Source organism: Acanthochromis polyacanthus, chromosome 7 (genome assembly GCF_021347895.1).
Source record: "Acanthochromis polyacanthus isolate Apoly-LR-REF ecotype Palm Island chromosome 7, KAUST_Apoly_ChrSc, whole genome shotgun sequence".
In the NCBI taxonomy this organism is placed as follows: Eukaryota; Metazoa; Chordata; class Actinopteri; family Pomacentridae; genus Acanthochromis; species Acanthochromis polyacanthus.
This window is the reverse complement of record NC_067119.1, coordinates 26,171,225-26,191,927: the sequence shown is the minus strand read 5'-3', so window position 1 is coordinate 26,191,927 and position 20,703 is coordinate 26,171,225. Positions and strand designations below refer to the sequence as shown.

The 20,703-nt window shown below is 40.6% G+C and overlaps 1 protein-coding gene across 1 annotated transcript; it reads left to right on the top strand.

The window, feature by feature from the left end:
• The first annotated feature begins 102 nt into the window (after positions 1 to 102).
• On the top strand, positions 103 to 19,611 carry LOC110953634 (phosphatidylinositol transfer protein beta isoform). The gene is made up of 11 exons (XM_022197744.2): positions 103 to 182; positions 3,388 to 3,418; positions 4,654 to 4,799; positions 5,036 to 5,127; positions 5,278 to 5,285; positions 5,392 to 5,466; positions 5,550 to 5,633; positions 8,309 to 8,386; positions 11,525 to 11,635; positions 12,625 to 12,747; positions 16,956 to 19,611. The coding sequence occupies exons 1-11, from the start codon at positions 163 to 165 to the stop codon at positions 17,001 to 17,003; spliced, it is 816 nt and encodes a 271-aa protein (XP_022053436.1). The 5' UTR covers positions 103 to 162; the 3' UTR covers positions 17,004 to 19,611.
• Positions 19,612 to 20,703: the final 1,092 nt, after the last annotated feature.

Below are 20,703 nucleotides of genomic sequence, written 5' to 3'. Positions count from 1 at the left end.
GATTCTATTGGCTCATGCTAATTTGTAAGTCCCGCCCCTCCTTCCATCAGCCAATCATCATTATGGAGGGAGGGTCCGGCCGCCACTCTTCGGAGTCTATGACGTCAGCAGCGGTCGGCGGTCGCTGGGCAGTACCAGCAGCACCAAAAGCGAGGAGTTACGATGGTTCTCATCAAGGAGTAGTAAGTTCGCAATTTCTTTTTGAAACTGTCATTTTCTGAGCATTTTGAAACCAATGTATGGTTTAATAACAGGTTCTGGTGGGTCAGGGCAGTTTTGTCACCGCCTGGCCATCAGTGAAAACTTTTCATCTGTCTCGGTGTCCGTGTCAGGCACACGAGGGAAGGGTGGGATTGCTCAAGAGCCGCTCTGGCCTACCGGCTTTGACAGCAGGACGGCGTTGTGTGGCAGCTGTTGGCTTCCTACAGTTTCTCATATGTTCACGCTAAGTTCCAGGCTGCTAAACACTCCAGTCTGGGGGTTTTTGCTTGGTGTTTGAAGTGTTTTCAGTTCCTGCAAGCTCAGAAGTGACTCTCGGTTTGCTAACGCTAAGTTAGCTAACCCAATGGTGTAACCTGGATGGGAAGTCACCTAGCGCTGCTCACTTACTGTTATCTTAGCTTTATTGACACATCAGCTCATCTCGGCGCCACCTAATCTTACCCTATAGAAGACACTGTGATTAATAAGCGAGTTTATTGATTGTTTTTGTCGTGTTAAACTGGGCTATTTCATCAAGTAGCTTTTCGCTAGTAGCACTATTAAAATGACGCTCGTTAGCTGTTAGTGGTCTGAGTCATGAAGTTGGCTCTAAAGATGTTTATTTAAAGCCGTCTTCAATTAGACCAAACCACAGCAATAAACTAGTCGTAATCCCAACACAGAAAAGCGGTTAGTTAATGTTAGCTTTACAGCTGACTTTTTGAAACACTTGTCAAATGTGTTCCTACTGTATCGGGAAATGAAAGGATGTTAATTTAACTCCATCAAAGCAACAGTTCTGTTATTACCCTATTCTCTCCATCCTCTAGTGAAATGCCAGTAAAGTTTATATGACAAACAAAACATATGACCTCGTATTTGTGCAGATTGCATCCACTTATTTCCATTTGCAAGTGATTGTTTATATCTATTTGGGATTCCTTAAGTCCATAAATTTAACTTTTACATTGTTTATTGACATTTTGGACGGATGGACGAGGATTGTTAGTTTAATTTTGCATTCCACAGAAAATCTGAAACTTAGGCAAGATGCAGATTAGAATTATAGAAAGTCATGTTGCCTCAGTGTTTTACTCCACAAATGTAACACAGCAGTGCACTTGAGCACTATGTGAACTTAATTCCAGTCCAGTTCCAGTGAGCAGAAAAGCACACCAATATTCAGAAGTTAAGATAACCTGCTGTAATGCATGAAGTCACTCGGTGATTATACCTACGGAAGGTAGATAGGTTGTCCTCATCTGTGTTCTTGAGCTGCTGCATCCTTAAAAACATGCTCACCACAGATGAGTGTCCAGGTGATTTTTTTTTTTTGAATTTGAGGAGCATCCTGATTGTCACTCATCACAAGGCTTTGCTCTTGAGTAGCCAGTGATCATATGGCAGCTTGGAGAGATGAAACGCCTGGGTGTCTTTTGGAAGTCTAGCTTTATTTTCACGCAGGCTGATGGTGCAGTGTTAGTTTTAGACGAAACGCAAATTTTCCTTGTCGTTGTTTGTTCCAGCTCTGCATAATCCAGGAGCACACTGGAGGAAAAAGACCACTCAGAAAACAGTACAGTACAGCCTTTCTTTAGATTCATACTTAGAGAGAGCTTTCTTCTTCCTACTTTTTTTTTCTTTTGCACTGAGTGGTTAGTGGTTAGTGAGGGAAACTTCTTCTAAATGATGCAATGGCTTTGAACACAGTCTATCACACCCTGCAGTAGAACTATTTTTCCACATCAAGAGAAAGTTCTGATGTTTGCATTGAGTAAAGACCGTTTTAAACTATTAGATATATTATGTAATCATCTTTGTCTTTCTTGTTGAAGCTTCAACACTTTCTGTCACTCGTCTGTGAAACCCAACTGATGAGTTCTTCATATTTTGCTGAAGTCAGCAGTGTGTCAGACTGGTTAATAGTAGATTTTTTGTTGTTGTTGAGTAACAGTGACCTCAGCTGGCTTTCTGTTCGTGATCCTTAGAGGGTTTTCAGCACTGTGGAGGTTATTTCAGTTTCGTGTTCATGAGCACACATGGGTTAGACTGCTTCCTCTGCACCGGTTCATGTTTGTTGTATGCTGTGTGACGTGCAATTGGCACATTAAATCATTATAAACGTGGAAAATAGTATAAGACATTGACAAGGAACCTTGTGTGTAAATGTATATATGAATGTTTGAAATATTTTCACTGCTTTCCATTGCTGTCAGACAAGAAGTCATTACATTTCACTCTTTAAAGCCACACGACTCTTTGGATATGAACAGTTATTTTATCTCTCAGAACATGGGAGTTGTTGCCCTTCCACTGTCTTGATTGGTTACTGACTAAAGTTACAAATCAATCACCAAACTAATCAATCCAGGCAATTGTAGACCATTGCTTAGCTTACCAGGCATATCAGCTGCCATCTACTGTAGGTAATATACTGACTATGGATAAGTACATCACCTAATCCTTGCTGCATTTTGTAACAAGGATTCATCAGTCTCTACAATGGAGTCCAATTCATACTTGACCACACTGTGAGAACACTTTATGTCTTTGCCTATTTGTCTCAAAGACCATCCTGCGTCATGAAGTGCTTTATTGGGATTCTGTCTTTCTCGGTGAGTTCCCCACGCTTCACTGTTTCGAACAGGAGTGAGGAATTTCAAACTGAAGTCACATTTTTGTACCCAAATTTGAGCCAGCACACTGGAATTCTCTGAGAAATCAGAAATTAATCAAAAGTAACGTACAGCCACTAAAACATTTTTTTCTGTTCAGGAATGCAAGCAAATAACTGTAATAATTTTAGCATCTCAATCAAAAAATAATAATGTGCTTTACTGATTTTTTTTTCAACTTTTTTGTAAAACAGTAAATTTGGAAATACGTGGATAACAACAATAATTATATTTTAGCATTAAATATTTCATTTTGTATAAATAGCTTGCACGTATTGGTGGATTAACAATTACAAAAGCATAAAAAATGTTTTGGTAGCCAGTTATATTGTTAATTTAGGGCAGCAGTGGCAAAAACCTTACACTGAGTGGTGGTCTAATAAATTTAAGTATATGTATTATTCTTGTTTATTTGTTAGTTTTTGACACACACAGTTGTCTGATCTGTTTGACACTTTCTTTGGGGAACAAATGTACTATAAATCTCATTGCACTTTGCTTTTTATTACAGCCGTGTGGTTTTACCCTGTAGTGTGGAGGAGGTGAGTATTTTTTTATTCCTGTTCATGTTGTTGGTAGTAGTATTACCAGAAATCTCACCCTAAGCTCATAAACAAACACATCTTTCATTCTGTGTTATATTATTTCTATTGTGGTTTTAAATTAAAATACAGCCAAATGGGAGTGTTTGGCTAAAAAGAAGTGACAGAGAGAAATGGTTTATAGGAATTGCAACAAATTTCTGGAATTTGCTTTTCTTTGAAACAACTGAAGAAAGAAATACTGTTTAATTTTTTTCCAAAACGCTGGTATCCAGAAAAAAAGCCCTTCATCTGTGCTTGTGACTGTTTTACCAGTCAGTGTTTCCCTGTGTTTATAGAGGTTTGTGTCATGAATCCCAGACTCAGCCTGCTGCCTTATATGGAGATAAAAATCTGTTGGCAATTAGTGCTGTATTTTACAATTCTATGTAAGTGAAAGTAACTTTTTTTTTTATTTGGGGGAGACACAATAAAGAAGAGCTCTGGCATAAGTCAGCAGCCACACTTCTGTTGGACTGTTTGCTGCTCGATCATCACAACATGAGACAGTTAATTTGGCTTTAAGATTGCGGGTTAGAATTAAAATTTGAAATGCTGAAGTGGGTGGAGCGGTGGCACAAGGTGAAGTACAAGAAGGAAAAAATATGTTGTACAAAATGTAATGTACTTTTTGTGATTTTTATGGTAATTTTTTCTTTCTTTTTGTGCAATGTTGGACAACCTGAAAATGAAACGATCGTGAGAAAACCTTGTTTGGTTACAAACAGAGCTGCAACAATTAATTTAATTACTGACAAGCAATCAAATATGAAGTTAAATGCCAGCTATTTTGGTAATAAAGTTTATTTTTTAAAGAAACCTTGTAGTAGAAAAGAAGCCCAAATCCTCAGATTCCAGCTTTTAAAATTAGTTTCATTCCTCCTCTATGACCATAAAATGAATGTCTTTTGGAAAATGTAAAATATTTACATATTAATTAACAATGAAACTAATTGTTAGTTGTACCCTTAGTCAACAAAAGCTCCAGATTATGTGAACGCTTAGCTTATAGACTGTAATTAGGTTAGCATTGCTTCATTTTAAATCCTCACACGTCAACTTTTAGAATTATCTGGACGAAAATAAGAAAGTATCGTCAAACTGCTGTGGACAACAATTATAGTTGATGATCTATTAACGGTAATCCATCAAGGGTTTTGTATGTTTATGTTAAAGTTATGCTGTTTGTGTTACAGTATCAAGTCGGGCAGCTGTTTTCTGTGGCTGAAGCGAGTAAAAATGAGACGGGTGGTGGTGAGGGCATTGAGGTACTCAAAAATGAGCCCTATGAAAAAGATGGAGAGAAAGGACAGTACACGCACAAAATCTACCACCTCAAAAGGTAAGTGTTTTTCTACCATTTTTTTAAAATGAGATTGACTTCCATGATGTTTTTCTCATAGTGTAATAGCACGTTTTTACCACCCAGTGGCAGTGTTGTCTCATATGTGAAACGTTTTCAGTGTACGTTTGCCTTCCTACACATCACATCTTGCGTCTCAAACGCCTGAACCGATGTGTTTCCCTTATTTCATTTTTGCCCACACCAAACTGTTCCTTTCCTTCCTCACTCTACAGTAAAGTCCCGGGGTTTGTCAAGCTTTTTGCCCCTGAAGGCTCCCTGGTTTTCCATGAAAAAGCTTGGAATGCCTACCCTTACTGCAGAACCAGTGAGTCCCACTCCCCATGTTGTGACATTCTGACTAAAAGCACTTGTCTTCCCCGTGTCATGTTATAGTGTCGTTATCATAAACATTTATATATTGTTGTGTTTGTTTGTTTTCCTCTCCCTTTTCTCATCATGCTTTACCTGGATGAAGTTGTGACGGTAGGTAGCCTTAAATAGATTTTATTTTATAGAATTTCCTACATTCCTAAGTGTATGTTTGTATACTTTTTCATACACTGAGATTCCCTCTGTGTCTTTATTGTAGAATGAGTATATGAAAGACAGTTTCTTTATTAAAATTGAGACGTGGCACAAACCAGACCTTGGAACACAAGAAAATGTGAGTACATCAAATCATGCAAATATCAATCATGAATTTTAGTTTTTTGTTTGCTCTTGTGACAGATCTTTGTCTTTGTTCAGGTGCACAGATTAGATGAAGCCACATGGAAGACTGTAACCGTTGTGCCCATTGACATTGCAGACGGAAGTCAAGTGTCCAATTCTGTAAGTGCAAACTCTTCACGCGCATTTGCTAGCGCAAGATAAAAATACAGTTTGGCGCCTTCGTGTGGACAAGAGTGGTCATTACCAAACTATTTGTTCAACCCATCCACAGTAAGGGATGGAAAAGTGGATGTTATAGATGTTATTTTTAACAAGCGGTAATCATATCATTTCATTGACTTTTCAGCTTCTTCTTTTTTCTTAATACAGTCATTTCAGGAGTGAATGGAACACATGCAGAATCGGTATTTAAGAACAGAATAATCAGTAAATATTGTTGCATTTAAAATTGTATTCAACTGATCATTCTTCAGTAAGTGTTTGTGTTGATTAGTTAATTTTGTTCGTCTGAAAATAAGAACTGAAGCCCATCACAGACTCTCAGCCTAACGGGACATCATTCAGTTGCTAATTTTTTTTTTTTTTTTTTCAGCCCCACATTTTAAAAACAAACAGATACTGTATTCGTTTTGATTTCAAACATGAAAAGAAACTGCTGGAAACTAGAAACGTTTGACATTTTTATTTGACAAATCACTTCAGCAAGTTGGCAGTATTTAAAGTGTTGATTAATATACTGTTGATCGACTCGTTAGTTGTCTAAAGAAAAATTATCTCGCTTCTTCGAGGCAGAATAATTTATTTATTTATTTTCTGAGTCTGTCTTTTGAAGTCGCGCTTTAAACAAAGCTGGAATACTTGTAGATGTGTGTTGTATTTAGTGGAACTGTTTTAATGGAAATGGTGGATCCAAGGCTGGAAATTTGACGGAACTGTGTGCCTTACCAGAAGATAAAATAGCACAAAACACATTATATACATATAATTATTCAGTTGGTTAACTGTGTGGTCTGTAAAGTATTAAAACTGTGGAAAAATGTCCTGTTTTCTTTGACCAGCAGTTTATAACCCAAAGATAGTCTGCTTACTTTGATGTAAAACAAAAAAATATGAATTTTGAAATTCTGCTTGGAAAAAATTACAAGAATAGTAATGATAGATGCTGTCTAGTAATTTTCTGTCACTCAACTATTTGAATAATTCACCAGTAGTTTCAGGTAGATGGTATCTAATTTGTTGTCTGTAATTGACAAGAATAAACAACTCGAAACCTTTTATTTAAAATTTACACACCTCACTTTTGGGCCTCCAAAGATTGCCCCAATAATATTTTGATGATATTTTCAAATAAATATAAATTTGACTTTCCAATACTCCATTTGGAAACTCTGAAATCTTATTTGAAGATGTTACACATTATTGCTCTTATTTGACACCACATTGCCTCATTTCAGCGGTGCTGTCTAAGCGCGTGCCGGCATATGTGTGGCTATTTTGCCGAGAAGCATTGGTTTCGGTGTGTGTACATGTTTGTTTGCGGTGGGTAGTTAACGAGGCAGACGTGTTTGCCTTGCTGTAGGAGTGTGTTGTGTCTGAGGGCCCTATCAGCCCTCAGCCTCAGGCATGACTGCAGGGCCTGGGGCGTACCGCCAGCACAGATGAGTTTGTTAGTGTAATTAAGGCTCACAGTGCTGCGTGTGCCGGAACTAGACAAATACACACACGACGTAAACACACTGGCGCTCTAACACACACTCTTTTACTTGAGGAGTAGCTCCTTTTCGTGTACCACGGCACATCGATTCACAGACCTCATTAGTGCAGCACAGCGTATTGTTATAGTGATGGAGCTCTCAGCATTAAAACAGCCAAATTATAGTGTGTGTGTGTGTGTGTGTGTGTGTGTGTGTGTGTGTGTGTGTGTGTGTGTGTGTGTGTGTGTGTGTGTGTGTGTGTGTGTGTGTGTGTGTGTGTGTGTGTGTGTGTGTGTGTGTGTGTGTGTGTGTGTGTGTGTGTGTGTGTGTGTGAGTAGGGGTGCGTTTCCATTTTTTTCCACACGTTTGGCACCCTCCTGTTGGCCAGTAGCCCTGAAAAAGTAGCTTGTAGCTGCAGGCGCATCATGATTTATTTAAAATTGCTGGGCCCTTGAGCTGTTGATAATTTGAAAGCCATTTCATTTATTTGTATTACTATTTCTCTTGCCTGTTTTATGAAGTCAACTTTGTCATTTTTGTCATGTGCTCATGTGTGCTCAGTGTCTCTTTATTTTTCTTTCCACATTAAAAATCTTTTTGCCGTATTACCAAGGTCCTCCTGTATAATGGAGCATAAGTGGTTACTTCACTAAAACAGGGCTGGAAGGACATGAGTATATGAACTGCATGTATAGGGTAAGGAGTGTTGTAGTAGCTCACACTGAAGAGGTAAACAAAGACTTGATGTGCAGCGGGTACATAGAAGCAAGTTACATGAATTGACACCAATTTCAGCCAAATTATACAGATGTTGCTGGTGGCCTCAGTGCCCCAAAGACAAATTATCTCTGAGCCACTTATGAGCTCTGGTCCTGACTTTATCTGTGGGGGTTTGGAGAGTTAGTGCAGCACTCTCTGTCCTTTCTATGGCCACGACAGTTTAGTTGGTAAATAGTAGTGTTGGATCAACAGACTGCGTTGAAATGTACCTGTCTTTTATTCAGAAAACTATTATCTTTTACATGCTTCAGTTACTTTTTTGGAAGCAAATCTTAGATTTCTTAAACTCTTAACAAATTAGGCTAATCGACTGCTGATTACTTATTTTATGGTGTGCTTTTTTAAAATTTCTCATTATAGGACTACAAGCCAGATGAGGATCCTGCCACGTTCAAGTCTGTCAAGACCGGCAGAGGACCACTTGGGCCGTCCTGGAAGGTAATGATCTTTTGAGCCTTGGAAATTATTGTAGATGTATCACTTTCACACACAAATGGCAGTTAATGTCACAGGAGGCTGAGCAAAAAATGAGCCCACATTTGACCCTGTACACTAGTTTATTTAACCCCTCCACACCTGAATTCATTTTGACTTGAATAAAAAAAACTTTTTTGTGTGTTTATGCTTTCTCACTGAGGCTAAAATAAGTGCAGATTGTTAATTTATCTATTACACATAGAACAGATATATAATGATAATAACCAGTCCTACGAGAAACCAGTGCTTGCAAAAGGTTCCGAGGTACGTATTGATTATGCACAAGCCGGCATTGGGGGAATGGATGCGCTATCTCGGCTGCAGTCTAAACAAAAGTGGTATGTTGTGAATTTGCGACAATAGGCGTCAAGGGGTAAAGTATGTATTTACCTGGTCGTTATTTACAAGATCTGTTGCTGTGCTTTTGCACATTTTGCTTCTTGTAATTCCACAACCTTGTGTAATACGGTGTAGTTCGTCATTATTTGACATGATGGTTGCTGCAGTATTTTTATCTAGAAAGTTCAAGTTGGCTGGTGCAAGTTAGCAGTGAAAACAAAAAATTCCAAAACACTCAATAAAACAAGGTGGGTCACGTTAAAATGGAGAGGATTTGAAACATCTGTAAATCTGACTAGGACAGGCTGTCCTTCCCACAGAGAGGCCTTTGCCAACTCTGGAAAAGCTACATGGTTGAATAGCTGGCATGGCAGACAGAATGCAGCAGTTATTGGAGAAACCAACAGCAAATACATAGCCACTGTTGAAAATTCTACACATCATTTTGGCTGGTGGTGCAGTACATGTGTGGAACACGCTCCAACATTAGGGAATATAACTCCAGTCTGAGACCAAAACATTGAGCTTTGTGGGGTTTTTGGTGGCACCATAATGCTGTGGTGACGCTCCTGTGGCAGGTTTATGAAGACAGTAGGTTTATTAAATGTAGCAAAATACAGAGAAGTCATTCAGTTTTAGTAGGTTTTTAAAGAAGTGTGGAGATAAGTGCAGGTGTGCACAGCTTATGGAGACCTATTCCAGGGATGTGATTTTTCTGCGAATTCGCGGAATTCCGCTTTTTTTCAGGGATGGGAATTTACCGCAGATCCACGGATTTCCGCCGATTTCATTTCAAGTTTGAACACTTTATTGTCGCTGATACTCCCGTGCGATGGTGACGACGTTAACGATAGCTTGTTAATGGTAACGACGTTAACGATAGCTTGTTAACGACGATTGTAAACGGACCAGCGATTGGAAGTCCCCCCCCACCCCCCCACCCCCCACCCCCCCGGTCAACAACTTTCCGCTAGAATCAGAACTTGCTGATCCCATCCCTGCTATTCACTTAGAGGAGAACCTTTAAGCTTGAAACAGATATCGGTGCTAAATTTACCATGACATTCAGTTATATTCCTAATGCATAATTTGCTATATATTTTATATAATTTAAAACCAATTTGTAAAGATAGACTTTCAAATAGATAGCAAGCCTTTTCCAGCAGCACATTGCCTCTAGTAATAATAAAGCGCAGAGCTGGAGGAAGGCTCAAGTGATGTCCACTGCTCTGTAAGGCTGCAGTTTGATGAAGACAAATCACCTCTTTCTTAGCTCTAATTGAATGAAATAGAAATTTCAAGTCATCAGGTCAGATAGAGGTTCTACTGTCTGAACTCCGTCTGCCAGATTTTGCCTGTGGCAAAAGACAAAAGGAAAACGGGAAGGAATCTGTTTATGGACATTGATTCTAAATTAGACAAACAGCAGTTCTGTTTAAAGACTGATGTATTTTTGATAAAAGGTAGAAAGTCAATAAGAAGTAGCTCATCCACACAGAGAAACTTTGTCAGGAGTTTTGTTGCTTTCCCCTCTAAACCCCGTCGTACCCTACAGCCTCACAAACTGGTCCTGCTCACTGTTAGAGCACTGAGAATTTCTATTCTGTAGTGGAGCCCTCAAAGTTCACCATGGGAAACTTTCCTCTGCTTCAAGAATTTTCACAGAACAAAGGCAGCCAAACAGCTTTAAAAAGTATGAATAAAGAAGCACAACTTTTATTTTGTGTTTTTAATTAGATCACTTTCCCGTCCGCTGTGGACATGGAAAAAGACTGTTTTTGAAAAGGTGAAAAAAAAAGTAGTTATGTGACAACAGAGGCACAATTTCTGCCAGCTTCTCAGAGCAATAAAACTCTTGTCTATCTCTGCATGCACACATGCTTGCATATCGGTACCCTTTGTATTTCTGAAAACTTCTGCTCCTTTGAGTGGGGCACAGAGAGGGAGAGAAGAAATGTCACCGTAAGTGTTTTGATGTAGAATCCGTTTCATGTGAAGTTCTCCTTTAGCGATGACAACTTTTCTAAACCCACTGCAAATTTAGAAATGTTTCTCATTTCCCTTCTCTCGCACTCCTCCATGATCGTAGCATCAAACGGCAGTGGTATGAGGGTGATTGAGGCGGGTCTGTGGCATTTTCTCTTGGAATGCCGAACCAGAATGAAGTGATTAATTAAACAGGTGTTCTCGGAGGGAGAGTGTGTGTGTTCTGGGGGCGAGCAGGTCCTAGGTGTTAATAATGTAGCCGGCTTTGCACTGCGACGCCCTTATCGCTTCGTGAGCACCGTTTTATCTGCCTTCTGTGGCCACAAAGGCATGCCTGTCGGGAACGGTGTCGCTGTCAGGGCGAAGGCAGAGAAATGGTCCCTTCATCTGGAGTTTATCCACTTTGCTGTGCCCCAACCCCCTCCTACTTTTCTTCTCTTCTTCAGAGCGAGGCAGAGTGCAAGCGGCGGATGGATTTAGAAAGTGTGTTGTAGATTAGGGCACTTTTATCTGCGCACAGCACATCTTCATATTGATAATTATTTCAGCAAGCTCCATACCCAAAGCATTATGTATTAATGAATTTTAGCTTTGAATGCATCCCAGATTAGTCTAAAATAATATTCTGTCAGCCTTCTGCTGTTTTTACAATTATTCTCTCATTGGAAAGTTTCTGTCAAGTTCTTGCTGGGTTATTTATTCTGATACTGTGCTTTAAGAAGGCATGGGTTGTACGTGTCATTTTTTTTTTTTTTTGCTGTTCTTTTCCAACAGAAAGAGCTGGTTAGTAAACCTGAATGCCCAAGGATGTGTGCCTACAAACTAGTCACAGTCAAGTTCAAGTGGTGGGGCCTGCAGACCAAAGTGGAGAACTTCATCCATGAGGTTAGAGTGACATGTTTATGCAGTGAAACCTCGCCCAGCCGGTTTATTTTGGCTCATGTGTTGTATTCAAGCTCTCAGACCTCGAGTGTGGAGAAGCAATGCTGAACATGTTGACTGTCTGACTGACCAAAACTAGTGCTGGATGCTAGTTCAGTATTATTGTTTTTACTTCCAGGGCTAATGTGAGCTGATATTGAGATTTTGAATTACAAATGCGTAATGGATACAAACAAATTCAAGAGTGAGGTATTAATGTTTTCAGCATGTGGAGTTTTGTCAATAGTCACACTGATGCATTAAACGTCACTGTGACATTGTGACTATTGTTATGTAAATTTACACACAATTTCCATATGTGTCAAATGGAATGATATTAACCCTTTAAGCTTCAGTCAATTCCAGCCGTTTTCACTACAAAAAATCGCTAATATTCTATTTTTAAATTTAAAAAATTACGAAAAATACGGGGAATATTGGACGCACATCGAGAGGTGCATTTCCTTGAAAACGACCGATTCGTGGATTTTATACCAACTTCAGGACATGTTTTGGACAAAATAGTTTACTGGCTTGTGTCATCTGGATGTAAAATGTTGGATTATGGCCGTTTTTTGTGGAATCTTTTTTTCTGTGTGTAATAATGAACCCGGAAATGTGAGTCGCGCTGTGTACGTTGAAGCCATGTATAGAGAACGGATGAATGAATATTTGTTTTTGTCGGACAAATGTGTTTTTCTCACCCGCTGTGGTAATCACATCTGAAAGTGGTTTATACCGGCGGATTCATGAGAATCTAAGCTTTCCATCGGCGTATAGTGTTTGTATAATCGCGTTTGCAGCCGTCGGACATTCTTGAAATTCCTATGCAAATTAGTAGGTGTACCGCCGGCGGTACACCTACGACGCACTGAAGCATAAAGGGTTAATGAGGTGAAAATGATTTCAGACAGCACTCAGCCCCTAACCAAGTGTGCCACTATCTCCCATAGCAAGAGAAAAGGATCTTCACTAACTTCCATCGCCAACTCTTTTGTTGGATTGATAAGTGGGTGGAGCTGAGTATGGAGGATATCCGCAGGATGGAGGCGGAAACACAGAGAGAGCTGGATGAGGTGAGTATATGAGCCATAATTAGAATTAAACCTTGTTCATATGATGTACCTATCTGTCAGCGATGAGCTTTGTACAGCAAACCTTCACCAACTTTGTTGTGCAGTTTCTGGTGTTAAATTTATAAAACTCGCTCAGGCTTCAGATGAACCAGCGCAAAAACAAGACATGCTTTTATCCTAATAAAACTGTTGTTATCCATTCACTAGACATTAAATAAACTGAGTAGACAAGATGTATGCTTTTGTAATGAAACAAGAGGTCTGCTGGAGTAAATCTAGTGGCTTAAAGGTTCCCTGTGGAGTTCTTGACCCCTAGTGATCCCATGGAGCCGCTTTTCTAAGCATTGGTCATCGTTTTGTTTGCCTCATGCACGTGCGTGTGGGTGGCTTTACAAGTGAAGAGGAAAATCTCAAAAGATAATAGACAGTGCATTTTGATGAGTGAAGGCCAGTTCCCACTGCACGCATCATTTGTCCTGTAGAGTCGTGGGTAAATTAAAATTCACTGCAACCGGGTTAGGCTGATGCTATTGGACCTGCATAGCTCATAGTGTCAGAATCTAAAATTTGTCCTTTTTGGAGAGTAGCATCAAATGTCAATGATCCTTATGGGCAATAGAACAGTGATTGGGGCTGTGAAAGAAGATTGCAGAATGGATTATATAATCAAATGTTGAAAATGCTGTAGTTTGATTGTAAAAATGAAAATTTGACTGATGACAAAAAGAAGCAGCTGTCTGCCTCTTTATGCGTGGGCCTGGCTGGTGCATGATGGACAAGAGTCACACAATGTCACTTTTATCGATGAAATGTAGGTCAAGCTGAACATGTGAATAATTCAACAGCTGTGTGGTAACAAAAGCAAAGAGTTCACAACCCAACGCAACCACATTTGCACTCTGAGAAATCTTAAAAGCAACATTTGAAAATACTTGATTTTGCTTAGTAGACTGGAACCTTAAGATGAAGTTGCATGTAAGCTAAGCTAGTTAGCTTTCCATATCAGCGCTGGCACTTTCATGGCAGGTCCTGAAACTATGCAACCAAATGAACATTAGTTTTTTCTGTGCCCCCCTATTGAATCTAATATTAAGATCCTGTTCTTCATACTCCTGTACAATAGGGGGCAAGATGCATCTAAATGTTGGTCATTGCTTAAGGTAGTGCTGGACATGTTTGTAAGTGCACGTTCCATCTTGATCTGCTGTTAGTGCCATCTAAAGAGACCTAGTAAAAGTGTATTTGTTTTAGTGTGAACAGTTTAAGTGTTACATTCATAACATTATTCATCTCATTCTTCATGATGCATGCAACTGGAACAGGCCATAACCCTGAACATCAGCGTAACCTGTGATTATTTCTAAGGAAACTCCACCTGGTACCATTTAGCCTGGTTTTAAGGCATGCTAGACATCAAAGAGTTGTTACCTTTTATTTCCATATTTACAGTTTATATATCAAATCTTTTATTTAGCTATTAGCTTGATTGTAGCAACTTAATTTCACAGCTTATTGGCATTGGCCATTTAATACGATGAGTATTCATTTTTCTTTTTTACCTACTGCACTTTTATGCACTATCATTATTTGCTGTCCACCGAAAATGTTTGCAAGTTTAAAATGTTTGGAGTTTGTGTTAGACCCACCAGCCTGTATTTTCTTTTCTTTATAATACCAATAATATTTATTTTTATTTCCTAATAGATGGATTTTGTTTTGTACTTTTGTTGTCTTCTTGAAAAAAATTTGGTGAGCAGCTGAATGTGGGTAATTTTTCAGAAAATATTTCTCTTTTGCTTTTGTGAGCTTTTATTATATCTTGATCTTAAAACAGAATTGACGAACAAGAATTCAAGGAAAGTATTCAGAATGTAAAAATGAACATGATGCTCATTGTTTTCAAGACTTAAATTCATAAGTTAGAAGTGAGAGACACAAATGTAGCTTTTTCTCAGTCTCAGCTGCTTCCACAGGAATCCTAACCCGTATTTCTGTGATCTCCTGTGTTTTATTTTTGTCCAGATACGTAAGAAGGGTTCTGTGCGAGGTACAAAGGCTGCAGACGTGTAGCCAGGCCAGGTGTGCGTCTGTGTAAGGTAGTTTCTTATAGGGGTTTTCCACGAGCCTGATTTGGATTAGCTCCACCGTGCTATTGGTTTTTACATTGTAGCCTCCGAGACATGTGGTCCTTCTCTGCTGCAGGGCCAAACATGGCCAACCCGTGCCAGTATAGTTTCTCTGCGTTAGTTTCTCAGTTCATGTGTAACGTCTAGCTGAATCTGTGTGATTGAACGCATATGCCCATTTGTGCATTCAGACATCAGGCTTATATTACTGTTAACTAATGTTTAACTAATACTTTTAATCTATATGAGAGCTGTGTTTATGCTGCTAATATAAACTTAACTTTAGTGCTTCATACTATTAACTTCCTACTGCTAAACTGGTGGTATGCTTTTATTGTGAAGGAGCCTGTGCAAATAGAACACATCTATCCGACAGTTAGCAGAGCTTCATTAGCGGCTCAGGTACTCGACTTCAGTTTTTCTGTGCAATGCAGTGGAAAAACCCTCACAGCAAGCCAGCGTAGCTCAACTGATCGTGGCTTTCCATGGCACGGTGTGACTAACCACCCCAGTGCAAAACCCCTATTAGATGCTTTCTCTGGTCCCTGTGGGGCTTCTGTGTTGCTGCACTCCAATGCCGCTTTCACTCTGGACTCTTCGGTGCTGTGAAAGGGTTTTTAGTCCACTGTGTGTATGTGCATGGGTGTATATACTTTCACATTCACTCCGGAGCTCACTCTGAATTAGTTAATCAGTAGCACCAGAAATATGATGCATGTGCGAGGTCGCTGGGTGTTTTGCTGACCCAGTGCAAATGTCCTATCACTAATGTATGTAACTGTTGCTTCATCCATTTTTCTCAGAATCACACATGCCGTTTTTAAAAGGTGTCAAGTGAAAACATACACAGAAGGCATGCCTCAGTCCTGTCAATCCAGAGCATCCCCGTAGAGGAATACAAGGAGGAGAAGAAAAACAGTCCACTTGGAAATCATGGGCGTTAATTTCTGCGACTCACATTCTCTGTAAACCCTTACCACTGCTTTGCTGTTGAAGCTACTCCAAAGATCTGTCTGGGAGCTTTTGGCCGTACAAGGAGAACAAGGGTGGAATCTGGGCTGGACTGGCCAAAGTGGGCCAGTTTCAAACATTCCTGGCTTACTACCAGCATACAGCATTTTGTGCTTTGCCCCCCCCCCCCCCCCCCCCCTCACATCTCGCCCAATTCAGCATGTGTTTCCCATTTTCCCCTGGAGTAAGTAAACAGGCGGGTGCCATCAAAGAGTGCTGTGGTGAGGAGGCCAACAAGACCTGAACCTCAGAGGTTAGCAGGGTCACAGTTGGACTCTATGGGATGACGTGTGACAGTGACCACGGCCTACAGTCACTGCCATTCACCTTCTAGACAAGACTGCACTCTCAGAATTAGAAACTCAGCATTAACTAGACAATGCACCAACAGTAATGTCTGTAGTCTTTATATATATATAGTGTTTGGGTGGTGTAGAAGGGGGAGACACGAGAATAGGGAAGGGTGCGTGTGGGGTGTGGTGGGTTGCTTCAAGATGGCTCCTTTTTCCTCATTAACATACAAATGGAATTCTGCAGTTGAGAAAGAGTCTGTGCTGTGATTGAGAAAAAAGGGAGGGAGGATGGGGAAAAAGGATGGAGAAGTGGGAGGGTGAATCCTCATGCCATTTCATCAGATCTGTCTATTCCTCTGTTTAGAGCCAGTGTTAGTTTGAACTGTTCCATTAAGGTGTTCGGCTATCAGATTCTAACACTAATTGACTTTCCAAAGCCATCAGCCTCAGGGTGGGAGAATTTGAAAGTGATGCTTTTATCTACCTGGAAGACAAACAGGAGGCCTGATAAGGACTGTTGGTGCCGATTTTTAAAGAAATGAGGATTTCAGTTGGCCAAAAAAGAATGTTTTCTTTTAATGGTTTGTGCAAAGCAAGAAGTGAAAACCTTAAGTCGTATGTAATGAATAGAAATAAGTGTAAACCCTTTGTGTTGTAACCAGCAGCTTTTCATGAAGCTCTCTATTGAACGCAGGCATCCACTGAACCCACCCTCACCTGTTTTCGCCTGCATAAATCTAACGTGTGTGTGTTTATCTCTCTCTCCATTTCCCCACAGCTTCGCAAACGGGGTGAAGTGCGGGGAACCAGCGCTGCAGACGAATGAAAAGGCAAAGGATTTTAAACACCCACGATGACAGCAGTGATGGAGACTGCTAAGAGGGCTCCGCTGGTGCCACTTTATACCTTAACTGATTCAGGCTGTGGAGGAGGGAGCACTGCTACCTGCAATCAATAGAGCAGATCCCTGATTTGAACCCAATCATAGACATTCTATCCAGTGAGGAATTGATTTCTAGAAACCAACACGATCCTAGCTGATAAGGCTCTGGTTAATTTTGATCTCCTGGGCAGAGGAAGGCCAGCTATCAGCATCATGTTATTGAGACCTAGCCTTCGGGAGAAAAATGAAGAGGAGCGGTATATAGACGTTTTTACACAAGCAAAATTCATCAGCTTGATTCCAGAGTGGTACGTGTTGGACCAAATACTTGCTTTGTATTATTTACTTTTTTCTTCTTCTTCTTTTTTAGCATTTCCTCCAAAACATTCCTCACCAGATGATGCCCTGTATTGACCTCTCTTTGTCTCCTCTTTCGTCTTAACTGTACACACTGTGGCTCAGTGGTTTGCATTCCCTGGCAGGAGACTGTTTGTCATACTCATGTTCCTTCCTGCCACAGCCTCCATTAAGTGATTACTAACACCCTTGGCACCTTGGCCCATTGTAATCCTTCTCCTATCGCCCCACCTTACCCAAAGCACTGCATCTTATTAACACTGACAATCATGCCTGTACAGGTATTCGCTCTCACTCTCATACAGACTTAATAGAACCCCCCCCAACACACACACACACACATGCATATGACACATACATTGCGCACCTTCCAAAAATCATTCTTGCGCATACACACACACACACACGCTCTCCCAGGTGTGGATACCTTTGCGCTGACTGGTCCCTTAAAAGCTCTCAGTGGGCCGATCCCTGCATGCTTGTTACTTTGGATGTGTTCACCGCTCTCTCTGACGCCCCCCCCCCCCCTCCACCCTCGCTATTCTGAAGACGTTCACACATAACATACAACACAGCATTCACCTCCCTAACAGATGTCCCTAAAGGAAAGAAGTGCACTGAAAAACAGCCACAGATGGTGCTACACCCCTCCAGCCTCTGTCACGAGCCAAACTGTACTGCAGTCACCCAGCCCACCCCAGAGGCCCTTCTCACTCATCTGGTTCTCCGAGGTAGACGGTTTCCAAACAGGCCTCCTCCTCCTCCTCTGCTTCATTCCATCCGTGTTTACAGATTCATAATTGCCTTATCAGTGTCCGGTCAACACCAGCACCACGCACTGCTTGCCTTAATCTGTGGACCTTTCTCCCTACTAGACCTGTTACACATATTGTACCTCTGCTGCCAGCTATTGCTCTAGCTACCTCCCTCATTTCTGACTGGCAATTTTCCCTGATGCCTAAGGGATAGCATTAGCTGTTAGCCACTTACTTGTTAGGAGCACATCTTGGCAGACAGAGCTTTATTAGCCAAGTTGTTTGTGATGACTCTCGATTTTTCTTCAGGGTGCGGAGCTGCATGCGATTCCTTATGTTTCCCGACGCGTGTCACACCACCTGAGCAAGTGCAATTCCTTCAGCAAGCAAAAAATGTGTTAGTCGCAGCCATAACAGCCAGTGCACAGTGGTGTCACTGAAAAGGGCTGCGGATTTGCATCGCTGCCTCAGACCAGCTGTTGGATAGATATGCCATATTAATGAGTCTTGATTCTCAACTCGAAAGCGCACTTTCTCAGTTTAGGCTTCAGAACCACATGGAATGAACCCCCAGCGATGATTCTCAGTAGGGTAAAAAAGAAAAAGCTTTTTAGAATTGTATTTGAAGACAGATGTATAATTCTTGTTGCAAAGAGTCTAGTGTTTTTTTTTCTGTCAGTCTAATGAGGGAAAGTGATCATTTCCTCAATAATGGCTTATTGGCTTGTCCAAAGAGTGTAAATGAATTCCTGGTATGTTTACATGTGTTGAACAATTGTAGATGAATATAGGAAAATTAGGAAGCAGTTGTCCGAGGTGACATTTTTTTCAACGACAAAATTCTCAGGTGAACAATCGCAAAGATCTGTTTTTGATGTAGTTGCTCATCAGTTGCGCCAAATAATTGAAGTCCGTTCTCCGTACCATATTCTTTTTCTGTGGGAAGTATGGCATGCCAGTTTTAACATAGTAAGATGGTCATATATAGCTTATTCCATTGTTGTCGCTGCGTATTGGAGACAGACACCTGGTCTTTGTTACTGTACTAGAATTACAAGCATGGAGAAACGTGGAACAGTTGGTCTACAGTGTAATCAGTGTTTCCAAGTCAATGTTAATGATTCCTGCTGTCTGTTGAAGAACAGACCCAGTGGCTTAAGACAATAACTTAAATCAATTGTTTACCATATGTCAAGACAATGATAATGGCGAGAGGAAGTATTTACAAAGCAGCTGTATAGTCTTTTCCTAATTTATAAAATACACAACTGTTTAATTTCCTATGGCGTGCTTTTTAAAGGTTCTGATCAGCTTTTGAAAATCAGGGGACATGGTAGTGAATGTATGATACATTGTGCCTTTTCTTTCTGTAGATCTTTTTGTGCCATTAAGTCTACACATTGTTCCGAAGTATCAATAAATTTTGTCTCTAAAATAAATGACGTTTTGAGCTGATTTTGTGCAGGTGGCTGTTGGTGATTTCAGACTTTGCCTGAGGGAATGTGGTCAGACTCTTCCCTTAGTGCTCGTGTACATGTTTCAGGCCAGTGGGCTTGCTGAGAGATCTGCCACGGTCCCATTTATTTACTTGGGAAAACTACACCCACTGATGACAACAGCAAGCTCACAGATGTACATAAACAATCCGTGGGTGTGTGGAGTTCACTAAATATCCAGCTCTACTTATCTGAGTCACCATCTTTTAAATGATGCACGCTAACACATTTTGATTGAATATGTATGCTGTGTGCTTTAATTCAATTCGTGTAGCTTTGACAAGGTCTGAGGCTTAATTACAACTTTTAGTTCTCTGCTTTAAATGCAGATACATTCAGCAAAGTTACTGGTGTCTCCGGTGTGGACTCGACTTTGTGCGACCCGCGGGTCAGAAGAGTCACACAATAACAGCGGAATCTGTGCTAAAGAGCAGGAAAAGCCGCCAGTCTGCTGGCTGAGATAGCCGTCTTTTTTATTGTTTGTGGAGGAACGGTCACATGGGCCTGCTGCAAGGAAACCAGTCATATCTGCCACAGAACAAGCAAATAATGCTGTTTCTAAAAGAGGAGATGGGCAGACTCGCCCACACACCTCCTGTTAAGTGGCAGCTCACAGTAGTCTACAGTAGGCAGGCATCCATCCATCCATGTGTCTCCCTCGCAGAGAAGATGAAGGGACATGTCATGAGTGAGCCCCTGTCGTTTAAATAGATACAGCAACAGATGAAGAGGAGAAATGAATCTCAAAGAGAGGCTCGAGACTTGACACAGCAGGACATCCAGGCATGTGACCAAAGAAAGTCTCAACATTCAGAGCTAAAAACACTTTATGGTAGCCAGAGAGACCAGCTTATTGCTTTAATGCCTTAGCAGAATTCACAGCATCTTTAAATCTGTCAAAATAATTTGTGTGAGCTTACAACACTTAAGAAAAGAAAGGAAAAAAAAAAAAAAAAAGAAAAGCTGCACCAGTGTTCGTGCACCACATGGTTGCATTTCCTGCCACGAGACAACACACTGAGGCGAGAGGTTCTG

Bases quoted from the DNA above. Each gene is read 5' to 3' on its own strand.
- LOC110953634 (XM_022197744.2), top strand. From the start codon at position 163: ATGGTTCTCATCAAGGAGTA. The intron at 3,419-4,653 runs GTGAGTATTTTT...TTTGTGTTACAG, and splicing joins TACCCTGTAGTGTGGAGGAG to TATCAAGTCGGGCAGCTGTT. The intron at 5,634-8,308 runs GTAAGTGCAAAC...TTCTCATTATAG, and splicing joins GAAGTCAAGTGTCCAATTCT to GACTACAAGCCAGATGAGGA.